The sequence below is a fragment of the Nomascus leucogenys genome, chromosome 6 (assembly GCF_006542625.1).
Source record: "Nomascus leucogenys isolate Asia chromosome 6, Asia_NLE_v1, whole genome shotgun sequence".
Taxonomy (NCBI): domain Eukaryota; kingdom Metazoa; phylum Chordata; class Mammalia; order Primates; family Hylobatidae; genus Nomascus; species Nomascus leucogenys.
In genome coordinates, this window is record NC_044386.1 from 29,947,293 (window position 1) to 29,960,046 (window position 12,754).

At 37.7% G+C, this 12,754-nt stretch overlaps 1 protein-coding gene across 2 annotated transcripts in view; it reads right to left on the reverse strand.

The window, feature by feature from the left end:
• Positions 1-12,754, reverse strand: part of ZFR (zinc finger RNA binding protein) — a 90,819-nt gene that overhangs the window by 51,188 nt on the left and 26,877 nt on the right. For both annotated transcript variants that reach the window (XR_004030414.1, XM_030813952.1), the window contains exons 5-6: positions 10,246-10,464; positions 2,221-2,468 (exon numbers count right to left, since the gene is read on the reverse strand). Coding sequence is in view for 1 of the 2 variants with exons in the window: in XM_030813952.1 (XP_030669812.1) it covers positions 2,221-2,468; positions 10,246-10,464 (467 nt within the window). In the remaining variant the exon portion in view is untranslated. The remainder of the gene's footprint in view (positions 1-2,220; positions 2,469-10,245; positions 10,465-12,754) is intronic.

Genomic DNA, 12,754 nt, shown 5'->3' on the forward strand with positions numbered 1-12,754 from the left:
TTCTAATTCAGAATACATTTTGACATAGAATCTGTATTAGAATCCATGGCCCTTAAATGAATGCTTATTTAAAATACATAAGGGCCAATATGGTACATACTTGCAAGCAAAAATAGTATAGTAATATTAGCCAATAAAATAGTGAAATTACATATTAAAAATCATTGTGAATGCAGATGATTGAGGAAGGCTGTTAATTAATATGAGAGGAAATTAGTAAGAACAACTGGACAGTTTTGTGAGTAGAACTAAATGGTTCCTCTGTTACTTTTTTTTTTTTGAGATGAGTCTCACTCTGTTACCCAGGCTTCAGTGCGGTGGCACAATCTTGGGTCACTGCAATCTCCGCCTCCCAGGCTCATGTGATCCTCCCACCTTAGACTCCCAAGTAGCTGGGACCACAGGTGCCTGCCACCATGCCTAGCTCATTTTTCATATTTTTGGTAAAGATAGGAGTTGGCCATGTTGCCCAGGCTGGTCTCAAACTCTCTTTTTTAAAACTGCCTCTTAAAAGACAGTTGTAAACTGACAAATAATTAGCATACAATTATATGTTCATCATACAATTTCAGAGCTGGACGGGACTTTCATTATCTGCAGTGGCTGAAATAGCTCCACCAAGCAGTCTGAGCCTCAAATATTTAGGGCAAGTCCTGTTACAGAAAAGTGAGGAAACAAAAGCCCAAAGAAGTTAAGGTCTCTAAATTGCCCAAGGTTATATAGCTAGTAGCAGAGCCAGGACTGCAATCTTGGCCCCCCAAAGCTGAATCAACTTACTCTTTTCTTTCTTATGTACACATCTAGAACTCTAACTCAATCTCAATGATATTTTTCGCTAAGGCTCATTAACTACCCCCTTAAGGCACTGACACTGACTTGCAGAAATACCTGTGGCCTGTTCTTTTTGTAACCATCCAGCACAGCAAAAATAGCCAGCCTTATATGCACTCATTCCACATACTGCTGTTAACCTATCACCCAAGCGTCACGCTGTATACTTTCATATAAGCCAGGTAATCAATAAATATCTTATGTCCAAGTCTGGCACTCATGGACACTAACCCCTCTGAACAGTCAACATAGAGTAGGAAATGCTCCTTAAATACTAAGACCGCCCACCATTCTTGTTCCCTTTCATGTTTACTCCAGGTCCCTGCAAACATTTCCCACCTGTGCCACATCTGCCTCCTGTCACCTCCTGCCAACCATGCAATCCACAACAAAACTATTTCCTGCCATACTCAAAACAGGGGAAAAGAGGGCTTTATATATCTAGCCACATATATTAAAATGTTCTGTAATTTGGTATAACTCAGGGAACGTTAGAAACTGAAAATACCCCCCAAAATTCAGAAGTAGAGAAAACTAATCCAGTAAAGTAAAAAACATGTTACAGAGGTAGGGCAAATGAGAGATGGATATAACTTGGAGAAGCTAGTAGACAGTCAAAATTGGTTGTTTCCAAATAACATGCCTTTTATCTGCCAAGCTGTTTACCAAATTTTAATATAAAAAGTTGACACTCTTAAGCATAATAATAACGCTGGGAGTTTAATCCATTAATTTTAATAAAGAGAATCATGCCATAATCAGCCATTTTAACGTTTAGCAACCAGAAACAATACAATACCGAAAAAAGAATAAGGGTTTTACATTTACATGCCTCATTAATTGGTATTTTTGAAAAAGACACTTCCTTACACCTTCCTTGTTCCCGAAGTTCCTACTCCCCTTATGAAAGAGATTACAGAAATAAGTAACATACTATAAAGTATATATCAAAGTCAGTCTCATTAGAAATGCAATCCTGAAAATTATAGATTATCAGTAACCTGTTATATTAAGTTAAAGAATTTTGAATAAAGGCTTTGGCAAGTAAATTATAGATGCTAAAAACAAAATGAAATAAAAATTCAATCTTACCCAAGTCGCAATTAATTTGACTACAAAATTTTTAAACTAAATTTAAGTTTTAAAGAGCAAAGTCTCCTTCTGGAAAAAAAGGTCAATTTGCCTATTTATCATTTACATTCACAATCATCTTTACAGTTTTTTTTTTTTCCCTGAAAATTCTCATGGCACAATACAAGTAACTTAAAAAATGCACTGGCTAAAAGCTAACAGGGAAAAATGTAAACCTCTTTGTAGGCTCAGGAGTTAGAATACCAACTACACTTAATTACCACTGAAGACTCAAGGTAAAACATACAACGTAAGTACCTGTGGTCCAGCACAGCTGATCTTACAAACATCACAATAGTGAATCTGTGGTGGTTTGGGAGGCTGTTTTGGTTTCAGTTGTTTATTTTGGAATGGTGCTTTTTTAGTAAAGGTGGTCCCTGTCCAGGCAGCTGTTGCAGCAGCAGCAGCAGCTGCTGCTGCTGCCTGCTTCTGTTGCTGCTGCTGCTGTTGATAGTAGGAAGATGCAGCTGAATACACTGCTGCTTCATAACCTGAATAAGAGGTACCTTACAAATGAAATCAAACAAAAATTATGTTACATACTTATAGAAGGACAAGTTAAAATTTACAAATTTAAATTAAATTAATCCTGCCAATAAAGATAGATTTACATGTGCATATTTACAAATGTGTATCTCACAGAACCAGAAAAAATCTTGTTTTCCTTCTAAGAAAGTCATCAACTAGTATTTACTCAACACATGCCAGGTGTTATAGAGGTATAAAGACAGTGTAAAATTTGGTCCCTGCCTTGAAAAAGCTTATAGTTTAATTGGAGAGATGTGATAGTGTGTTTGACAAACTTGTCTGTTTATAGAATCTGGTAATATGTCCCCAAATAAAATCCTGTGAACAAAATTTAGGAAGTGTGGGATTTGAGGAAGAATCTGAAGTAGGATACTAGATAGGAAAAACAAAAACTCATGAAAGTAAGATTCGACATGCTTGGTAGCTAAGAGGACAAAAGAGATAAAAGAAGAGGAAAATATACAAATACGACACTAAAATCTGGAGCCCCAGCGATCAACTGATGGGTTGTGCAACTGCTAGAACCAAGAAGCTGACAGACGCTAGTCTGGGGAGGCAAGGTAAATAAAGTTTAGCAGAAGTTTGTGATGTGGAACTGAAGTTCACATGAAAATATAGAACAACTGTTAAAAGATTTAGGAATCAGGGACCAATACATTGGTTCTCATCTTCCAAAAGATGAAAAAGCATTGTGTTTTCTGGTTAAATGTATGAATTATACCCATTTCCATTGTTCAGAGACTCCACTGAGGAAGTACATTATGCAAGCTGTTTATATAATATATACATGTTGTTTATGTTCAGTGATTTACAGATTTTTAATCTGTGAACGTGGAGACGGGGTTTTGCCATGTTGCCTAGGCCAGACACAGACACAGCCTTGTATCTGTTTTCCTACAATGCTTTTTATAAGAAATGTACATTTGTTTGCCAGTAGTTATAGGAGAATTTAAGATACCCTTTAACGGAGTTCCAGAATCTTTAGCCCACCTTTCAGTGCATGCTTTACTTTTATAATTAAGTAGTAAGTTATAATTAAATTTGCCTTTTATTAGTTTTAGACTACTTATGTGCAAGTAGAGATTATTTTATGAATATTAAGCTTAACTTGGTGATTTTTATGGTTAAATTAGATCAGTGTTTAAAGGATACTGCAATTTCTAAACCTAACTATTCTCATATTTAAAGATAGTGATACTTGTCTTATAGATCTGTTCTAAAAACTACAGTGTCTGGCACATTGCTTCCTGTACTGTGAACTCTTGATAAAAAAAAACAAAAAACAAAAAACTGGAAGAACTATTCTTTCAGCACTGTTGGCCTCTGTTGTCCTTATTCCGCTTCATATTTTCTTAATGCATAATTCATAAAGTTACATTTCTGTGGCATTTGTATAGTTTCCATATAGAAGAAATGAAGTCATTTGGAAAATATGTGTTATAAAGATTTTATGTAAAAATCATGATCCTACTTGGTAATAAATCTAAAAACGTTTATTATTTGTAATTGGACAATTTTATGGTTATTTCTCTACAGTAAAATTTGAACTACACGTTTTTGCCTGTAAGCTTGAAAACATTTGGCTGTGAGCTTGTGTTCTTTTATCACATTCGTAAGTAATAGAGGACGTTTGTAGGACTGCCCAGTAGTTTATTGGTTTACAGAAATTTTCTTTTCAGCAATTACGTCAATTGTTTTCTCAGTTTTATCTGATCATATATATGCTTTATCACTGATATACAGCTACCTGTTTCTATTTTCATTTCAGGTGTTTTCTTGTCTATTATCACACTTTCTATCTTAAAACTTTATATACTATAGTGGCCTCACATAGAAGTCTAAGAAGGCTTTTCTCAAAAGTTGCCTGACTACTTTTCTTCTGGATATGTCTGGTTTTCCATGCATTTTAGCTCTCACCATTCCAATTTATTTTTCCTTCCCTACGTGTACAGACATATTGGAGTTAGGGGGTCCCAAGTCTTTCAGTATTGCAGTCTGCATTTGAGACACCAAAAAGTTTAATTCTCTGTAAGCAGTTCTTCTGTGCTATTCTGTCAATCAGGAATCTCTCTCAAGCTTTGCATCACTCTTTGCCCATCCATTACCACTTAAAGGAATAAGGAAATTTAACTGAAATACGGTGAATAGGCAGTCTACCAAATTTCCAGAGATCTTAGTTTAGAAACGGTCAGTTTACCAGTTTTCAGGTAGGCTTATACGTAAAATCCACAGCTTTCAAATTTAAAACGTCCTCTTAAATACATTAAATTATCTCTGGATTACTTACAATACCTAATACCATGTAAGTGCTATATAAATGGTTAAGCTGTACTGAGTTTTGTATTATATTTTCTATTCCCCCCACCAATTTTTTTTTGAGACAGTGTCTCACTCTGCTGCCCAGGCTGGGGTGCAGTGGCGCAATCTCAACTCACTGCAACCTCTGCCTCCCAGATTCAAGCGATTCTTATACCTCAGCCTCCCAAGTAGCTGGGATTACAGGCGTGTACCACCATATCTGGCTCATTTTTATATTTTTAGTAGAGACGGGGTTTTACCACGGTGGCCAGGCTGGTCTGAAACTCCTGACTTCAGGTGACCCACCTACCTCAGCCTCTCAAAGTGCTGGGATTACAGGCATGAGTCACTGCATCTGCCTCCGAATATTTTCAGTTCATGGTTGATTGAATCCATGGTTGCTGAACCAATGGATACAGAGAGTGACTGTATTATAATCTGTTACTCTCATTTCTCTCTTTGAGGCTCACAAGGTTTTAAATTTGCCCAATGGGATCTGCTCAAACTAGCTTAACCAAGTGTGGTGGTGTGCCTGTAGTCCCAGCTACTCAGGAGGCTGAGGTAGGAGGTCGAGGCTGCAGTGAACAATGATGATAGTGCCACTACACTCTAGCCTGGGTGACAGAATGAGACCCTGTTTCAAAGAAAAAGAAATCTGTGTCTATAAACTAAGTAAAAGCACAATTTTTGAAAACTAAAATAGTTTCACTTAAAAAGTACTTTTACTAGGCCAGGCTCGTGGAACACTTGAGCCCAGGAGTTCAAGACCAGCCTAGGCAGTGTGGTGAAACCCCATCTCAATTAAAAATACAAAAAATTGGCCCGGTGTGGTGGCATGCACCGAGGCGGGATGGATCATTTGAGCGCAGGAGGTGGAGGTTGCAGTGAGCTGGGATTGTGCCACTCTACTCCAAGCCTGGGTGACAGAGCAAGACACTGTCTTCAAAAAAATAAAATAAAATAAAAAAAAAAAAGGGCCAGGCGTGGTGGCTCACACCTGTAATCCCACCACTTTGAGAGGCCGAGGTGGGCAGACTGCTTGAGCTCGGGAGTTCGAGACCAGCCTGCGCAACATGGCAAAACCCCATCTCTACAAAAAATATAAAAATAAAAAATTAGCCAGGCATGGTGGCTCACGTCTGTAGTCCTAGCTATCTGGGACGCTGAGGTGGGAGGATCGCTTGAGGTGGAGGTTGTAGTGAGCTGAGATGGTGCTATTGCACTCTAGCCTGGGTGATGGAATGAGACTTGGTCTCAAAAAAAAAAAAAATCAATTAGTAAGCTATGATATTAGAAGAGCTGGCATACAGCTTTTAAATGTATGATACCAGAAACAAAAAAAATAACATTTCAGTAGTAAATTCATCATGCTACAAGTCATCATTTAGTAGGGGGCAATACTCTAGAACTCATTTTACTAAGATAAAGAGAATAGCCGACCAAAATTGTAGCTGCCAAAAATTGCAGATAAATAACTCAGAAGTCTTAATAATGGTTTCTCTGATTTGGCAATTCTGGACTGTGTATCACGTAGTCTTTAAAAAACAGATACTTTTTAACAATTCCACAACTAGAAATTTATCCTAGGGAAACAAGTGGGCAAATGTACAAATCTTTACATGTAAGGATGTTCTACCTAGTGCTGTTTCCAGTTTCTGTCTCATATACAACTAAATGTCCTCAAATACACATTTTAAAATATAGTACATCCATACAATAAAACACTCTGTGGCCATTAGAATGGTTTCTAAATACCACTGGCATTTAAAAGAAATCATGGCTCCTGTGTGACATGGCTGACTGTGACTCTAGGGCAGGGAAAGCTCAAAGTGTATCTGTAATAACTTTCATTGGCAAAGAGGAAAGATGTGCTCAAAGATGAATGAATGAATGAGAATATGTCAAAAAGACTCAGGAGCTGGTTTGAGCGGATCCTACTGGGCAAATTTAAAACCGTGTGAGCCTCAAAGAGAGAAATGAGAGTAACAGATTATAATATAGTTACTCTCTGTATCCATCAGTTCAGCAACCATGGATTCAATCAACCATGAACTGAAAGTATTCGGAGGCAGGTGCGGTGACTCATGCCTGTAATCCCAGCACTTTGAGAGGCCGAGGTAGGTGGGTCACCTGAAGTCAGGAGTTTCAGACCAGCCTGGCCACCATGGCAAAACCCCGTCTCTACTAAAAATACAAAAATAAGCCAGGTATGGTGGTACACGCCTGTAATCCCAGCTACTTGGGAGGCTGAGGTGTAAGAATCGCTTGAGCCTGTGAGGCAGAGGTTGCAGAGTCGAGATTGCGCCACTGCACCCCAGCCTAGGCAACAGAGTGAGACGCTGTCTCAAAAAAAAAATTGGGGGGGGGGGGCGGGGAATAGAAAATATAATACAAAACTCAGTACAGCTTAACAACCATTTATATAGCACTTACATGGTATTAGGTATTATAAGTAATCTAGAGATAATTTAATGTATTTAAGAAGATGTACATAAGGATAAAGGCAAATACTATGTCATTTTATATATGGAACTTGAGCATCCACAAATTTTGGTATTAATGGGGGCCCTGGAACCAATCTCCCATGGATAGCAGGGGCGACTGTACATTGAATAAAAATGAGTAAGTTCATAGTAATAACAAAAAAGGCAGTGGAAGGAGGGGACTCTAGAGAAGAATGCCTAAGAATCAATGTCAAGGATTTCGCAACTACCACTCTAGAAACTCATTCAGTTTTCACAGGGTGAAAGACAGTTGAGCAACAGGCCCACAGATTACTTGTTCATTATAAAGGAAAAAGGTATCTTTATAATGGAGAGATCTGATAGGCACAGCTTTAACCAGTAAAGCCAGCGTCAATAAGGAATAAACAAACATTACTTATTACATGCTTCTGATGTGATGAAATGGAAGGCTGGTCAAGTAATCTTCTTGTCTAAAAAGTTACCTGAATCTAAACATAAATCATCAGATAAATCCAGATATGGGACATTCTACAAGACAACTGGCCTGAACACTTCAAAAATATCACTATCATGAGAGACAAGATAAAAATAACGAACTGTTCTACATTAAAGCAAATTAACAAAGAATGGCAACCAAATACAATCCATGATCCTTGACTAGATTCTCAATTTCAAAAACAAAGCGCAAGCACAAACATACATACACCAAATATATACAAAGCCCAGCCATAAAATACATTTTTGGACAACTGGAGAAATTTATGTATTAGATAGTATAGTATCCATGTTCAATTCCTTTTCATAATGTTGCCATTGTGGCTACATAAAAGAATGTCCTTATTCTTGGGAAATACCTTCTGAAGAATTCAGGGCAAGGTACCATGTCATCTACAACTTGTAAAGCATATTGCTTATAAAACATATTGCTGAGCCATTTGCAAATAGCCTTTCAGAGAAAGGAGAGATAAAGCAAATTTGAAAAATTATTAATAATTGGTGAACCTAGCTGAATGGCATAAAAAATAGTTCTTGGAACTATTTTTTTCCACTTTTCGGCAGAATTAAAATTTTCTGGGGCGGGCACGGTGGCTCATGCCTGTACTGTAAACCCAGCACTTTGGGAGGCCAAGGCGGGTGGATCACTTGAGGTCAGGAGTTCCAGACCAGCCTGGCCAACATGGCGAAACCCTGTCTCTACTAAAAATACAAAAATTAGCCAGGCGTGGTGGCACATGCCTGTAGTCCTGGCTACTTGGGAGGCTGACGCAGGAGAATCACTTAAACCCAAGAGGCAGAGGTTGCAGTGAGCCAAGCTGGCACCACTGCATTCCAGCCGAGGCGACAGAGTGAGACTCTATCTCAAAAACAAAACAAAACAAAACAAAACAAAACAAAACAAAAACAAAACAAAAAACAAAAAAAAAACCTGACAGAAAAAGTTGCACGCACTAAAATGTTAATGACGATTAGTGTCTAGGAGTAGAAATCTAGTGGTTTAACTTTTTTCTTTCTAAAAAAATAGTTTCTAATTTTTAAATAATAATATATTACTCGTGTAAATAAAAATTATCTTCATACTGTATAAGCAACCAGAGAGAGAAAGAGAAAGGAAAGGAAGCACATGTAAGAGAGAAACAATGAATAGGAAAGGCTACTCTGGTACTTCCTATTTTGTTGAAGCTAATGTGGACATTTAAAAAAAAAGTGACTAATCAGATTTCATTGTAATATAATCCTAGTTACAATTCTGGCTAGTCAACCAAATAGGGAGAGACAGTAAAGTCCTATCTGAGAAATCTTAAATGACAGATCTAGGAATCATAAATTCAGTATTTTCTTGAGATCTTAACAAAAGATTTCTTTCCTAAATAAGGAATCTCCTGTACTATGCCTTTAGTAGATTATAAAATGTCTCTCTACCGTCATTCATACTGGTGAATGATGAGCAGGTCCTCATCATTCACCACTCCAGCCAGAGTTGTCAGACGATAATGTCTCCTCATTCAATTCATTTCCACCTGGTTGTCCGGTTAACTTACAAATCTGCTCATACCACTCCATTTCTTAATATAGCCTCTGCAGCTCCCTTTCTGCCCACAAGATAAAGACACACACCATAACAGAGCACACATGGCTTTACATACTCTGACACTTCTGGCCTCATCTACTGACATTTACCCCATGTATCCTGTATTCCAGCCACGATGAACTGCAGTTCTCAAACACTCCATGCATGCCTAATTCATCATTGTATCCCTAGCACCCCAGAGTAAGAGGTAAGAAATCTCTGAAATAAAAAAGTGTAATTCACAGCATATCTTCTGGGAGGAATACAAAAGCTGAGTGTCTACAAAAAAGGCAATGTGTGATTTTAATCACTGTGAAAATGCAAACTTCCTCAGCTAGAAATTGGCAACAGCAGTGGACACAAAAAGGTTTTAGCCATTGTACCTCTCTGGGAGAAATATATAATTATTTAAGGAAAATAAAGGTACTCTGTTCTTCCAAAAGAGGTGTGTTACATAACCACCATCTTATGGATGTTTAGAAAGGGCTACCCAACATTTCCATGATGAACTATTTCTGATAGTAAAGAAATAGCTCTTCAAGAGCCAAAATAAACAGAAATAATTTGTCTGTGGTATTCCCTGAGTATTAACCTTGAGTTTTCAATTTCATTTGGAAAAGCAGGAAAGTAAACAATCCTGTAGAAAACTGGGTGTTACTTCCTTTAATTGCAACGCTAAGCCCAAGACTCACAATGAGCTTTAAACCCCCCAAGAACATTTTATATTCTTCTAAGATCTTCTCCTCCCCACCCCCCTAAAAAAGCATACAATTTACAGTACAGTCACGTTATGTACCTATATTTATGTCTATCAATTAATTTAATACCTATTATTGGGAGTAAGGTAATTTCATAGACAAGATAGTTTCTACTAAGTCTCTTCCTAATTTGTTTACTCATTTAAACACAGTTTATCAGTCTTACCAGAATAAGTAACTGCTGTGGTACTGTAAGTAGCACTCTGAGTATAGGATGGCACCACAGTAGCCGCAGCTGCTACTGGCTGTACGGTGGAGGATACAGGATAGATGGAGAAAGTAGTGGTAGCTGGACTTGGTGTGGCTGGTTTTATGGCTGTCACTTGTCGAGTTTGCTGGGCTTGAGTATACTGAGTTGCACCTTGGCTGTAACCTGCTTTGGGGGCTGAAGTGGGAAAGAGACATCAGAAAATTAGAAGAGTATGCCACTATACTGTACCAGTATCCTTAAAAGCTGGAAAGAATAGGTACAAACATCATTAACTATAAATTTTATGCCAGCAATTTCTCCTTAGCAAAAGGTATAAAACTCTTATTACCAATATGAATAGAATATATAAATTAATATACTATCTTCTGCCAAATGCTTTCTATGTATTTCCAAAATGATTATTTTGGCAAAACTTACAACTAACTGAAATAGCAGTGCTACCAGTAAACAAACTTTTCTGAAAAGGGGTGTGTGTGTGTGTGTGTGTGTGTGTGTGTGTGTGCACGTGCATGTGTGCACGTGCACACTAGTCAGTCTACTTCAGTTAGGCTTAATACTGCAAACAGGATAGAATGAGTTACAATGTACGTATTTCAATTCACAGTAAAAACTTCAATGTTTAATCATATGAAACTTGTTCATATACCATTCATTGCATTTTAACTGATTTTTCCATAGTGAACTACAATCTAACAAGGTACTACATAATTTTTCAAATGTCAATAACTTGAATGCAGCTATTCTTAAATGGCTGCCACTGATGTCTGTCAACTTCTTTGCTGCCTCTGACATATTCAAAACAATGTATATTTTTAAAGAGTCTTAGAAGGCTTATGACTAAATTAATAACCACTTGTAAATGATCACTAAAGCACATAAATGTTATTTCTGAAAAAGGCCCAAAATCACGGGGCCAAGCTCATTTTATGTTCAGTTAAGTAAAAGCACATTAGAACTTTCATCTTTTTTTTTTTTGAGACAGGGTCCCATTCTGTTGCCCAGGCTGAAGTTATGGTGGTGTGATCATGGCTCACTGCAACCTCAAACTCCTGGACTCAAGTGATCCTCCCACCTCAGCCTCGCAAGTAGAACTTTTATCTCAAGTAGAACTTATCTGCTTATGAAATCCATGTAACACAAAAAGATAATACTTTACAGAGATAAGACTAATATCCAAGAGCTAAATAACTTAAAAAAGTCACAGTCATACCAGAGTTAGACTAAATCAAGATTTCTCTTAGATAATTCAGCATTCAAGCACAACCTAAGCTTGATAATTAAACAGGAAGTTTACTATAGATTATTATACATGGAAATCAATAGAGAAGAGACCACAAGGCTGGGCATGGTGGCTTACGCCTGTAATCCCAGCACTTTGGGAGGCCGAAGCGGGCAGATCACCTGAGGTTAGGAGTTCAAGGCCAGCCCAACCAACATGGAGAAACCCTGCCTCTACTAAAAATACAAAATTAGCTGGGCATGGTGGCGCATGCCTGTAATCCCAGCTACTTGGGAGGCTGAGGCAGGAGAATCGCTTGAATCCAGGAGGCGGAGCTTGCGGTGAGCCAAGATCGCACCATTGCACTCCAGCCTGGGCGACAAGAGTAAAACTCCATCTCAAAAAAAAAAAAAAAAAAAAAAAAAAGAAGAGATCACCGGAAGAGTCAGATAGTCACTATAATTCAAAACATGTTAAAACCACTTTTAAGGGACTCATAAAATCTTAGAACTAGAAGGGGCCCTACTGAAATTTGGGTCAACTACCTCATTTACAGGTAAGAGAACAGAGATAAGAGAGGTAAAAAATCACTTGCCCACATTAGCAATAAAGCCAGTACTGGAATGGAAGCCAGTTCTACTCTTTTACAATCCAAGGCTCTACCCACACCCTCACAGCCTTCAAAAATAATTAAAGGAAGTGCCCATTTTTTTTTCTTTTTTTTTTTTTTATTATACTTTAAGTTCTAGGGTATATGTGCACAACGTGAAGGTTACATGTGTATACATGTGCCATGTTAGTGTGCTGCACCCATTAACTTGTCATTTACATTAGGTATATCTCCTAGTGCTTTCCCTTCCCCCACCCCACGAATTGCCCACTTTTCAAAATCTTTGTTTTAAAAATGATATATCAAGTCTCTCTCTAAAAAAAAAAAAAAATCCATCTTTTAAAGTCTATAAATATACAGGTTTCTTTGCAAACGAAATGCTTCCTAGATTTGAACCATTCTACATACTGTATTTAACATGATTGGTGGCTGATAACAGAACCAACTGTCATTAGAGATCAGAGAAAGATTAATTAAAAATACGGGCCCATTAAAGAGTCTCCACTGGTTACAAAGGCTGTTTGTTGGCAATATCATATGTTCTGGGCATTTCTGGCAAAGATAAAAATGTGTTCAGAAGTTATCATCACAGGTTCTTTTGCACAGCTTATTTCAGCAGGAATGGACTGTGGGCT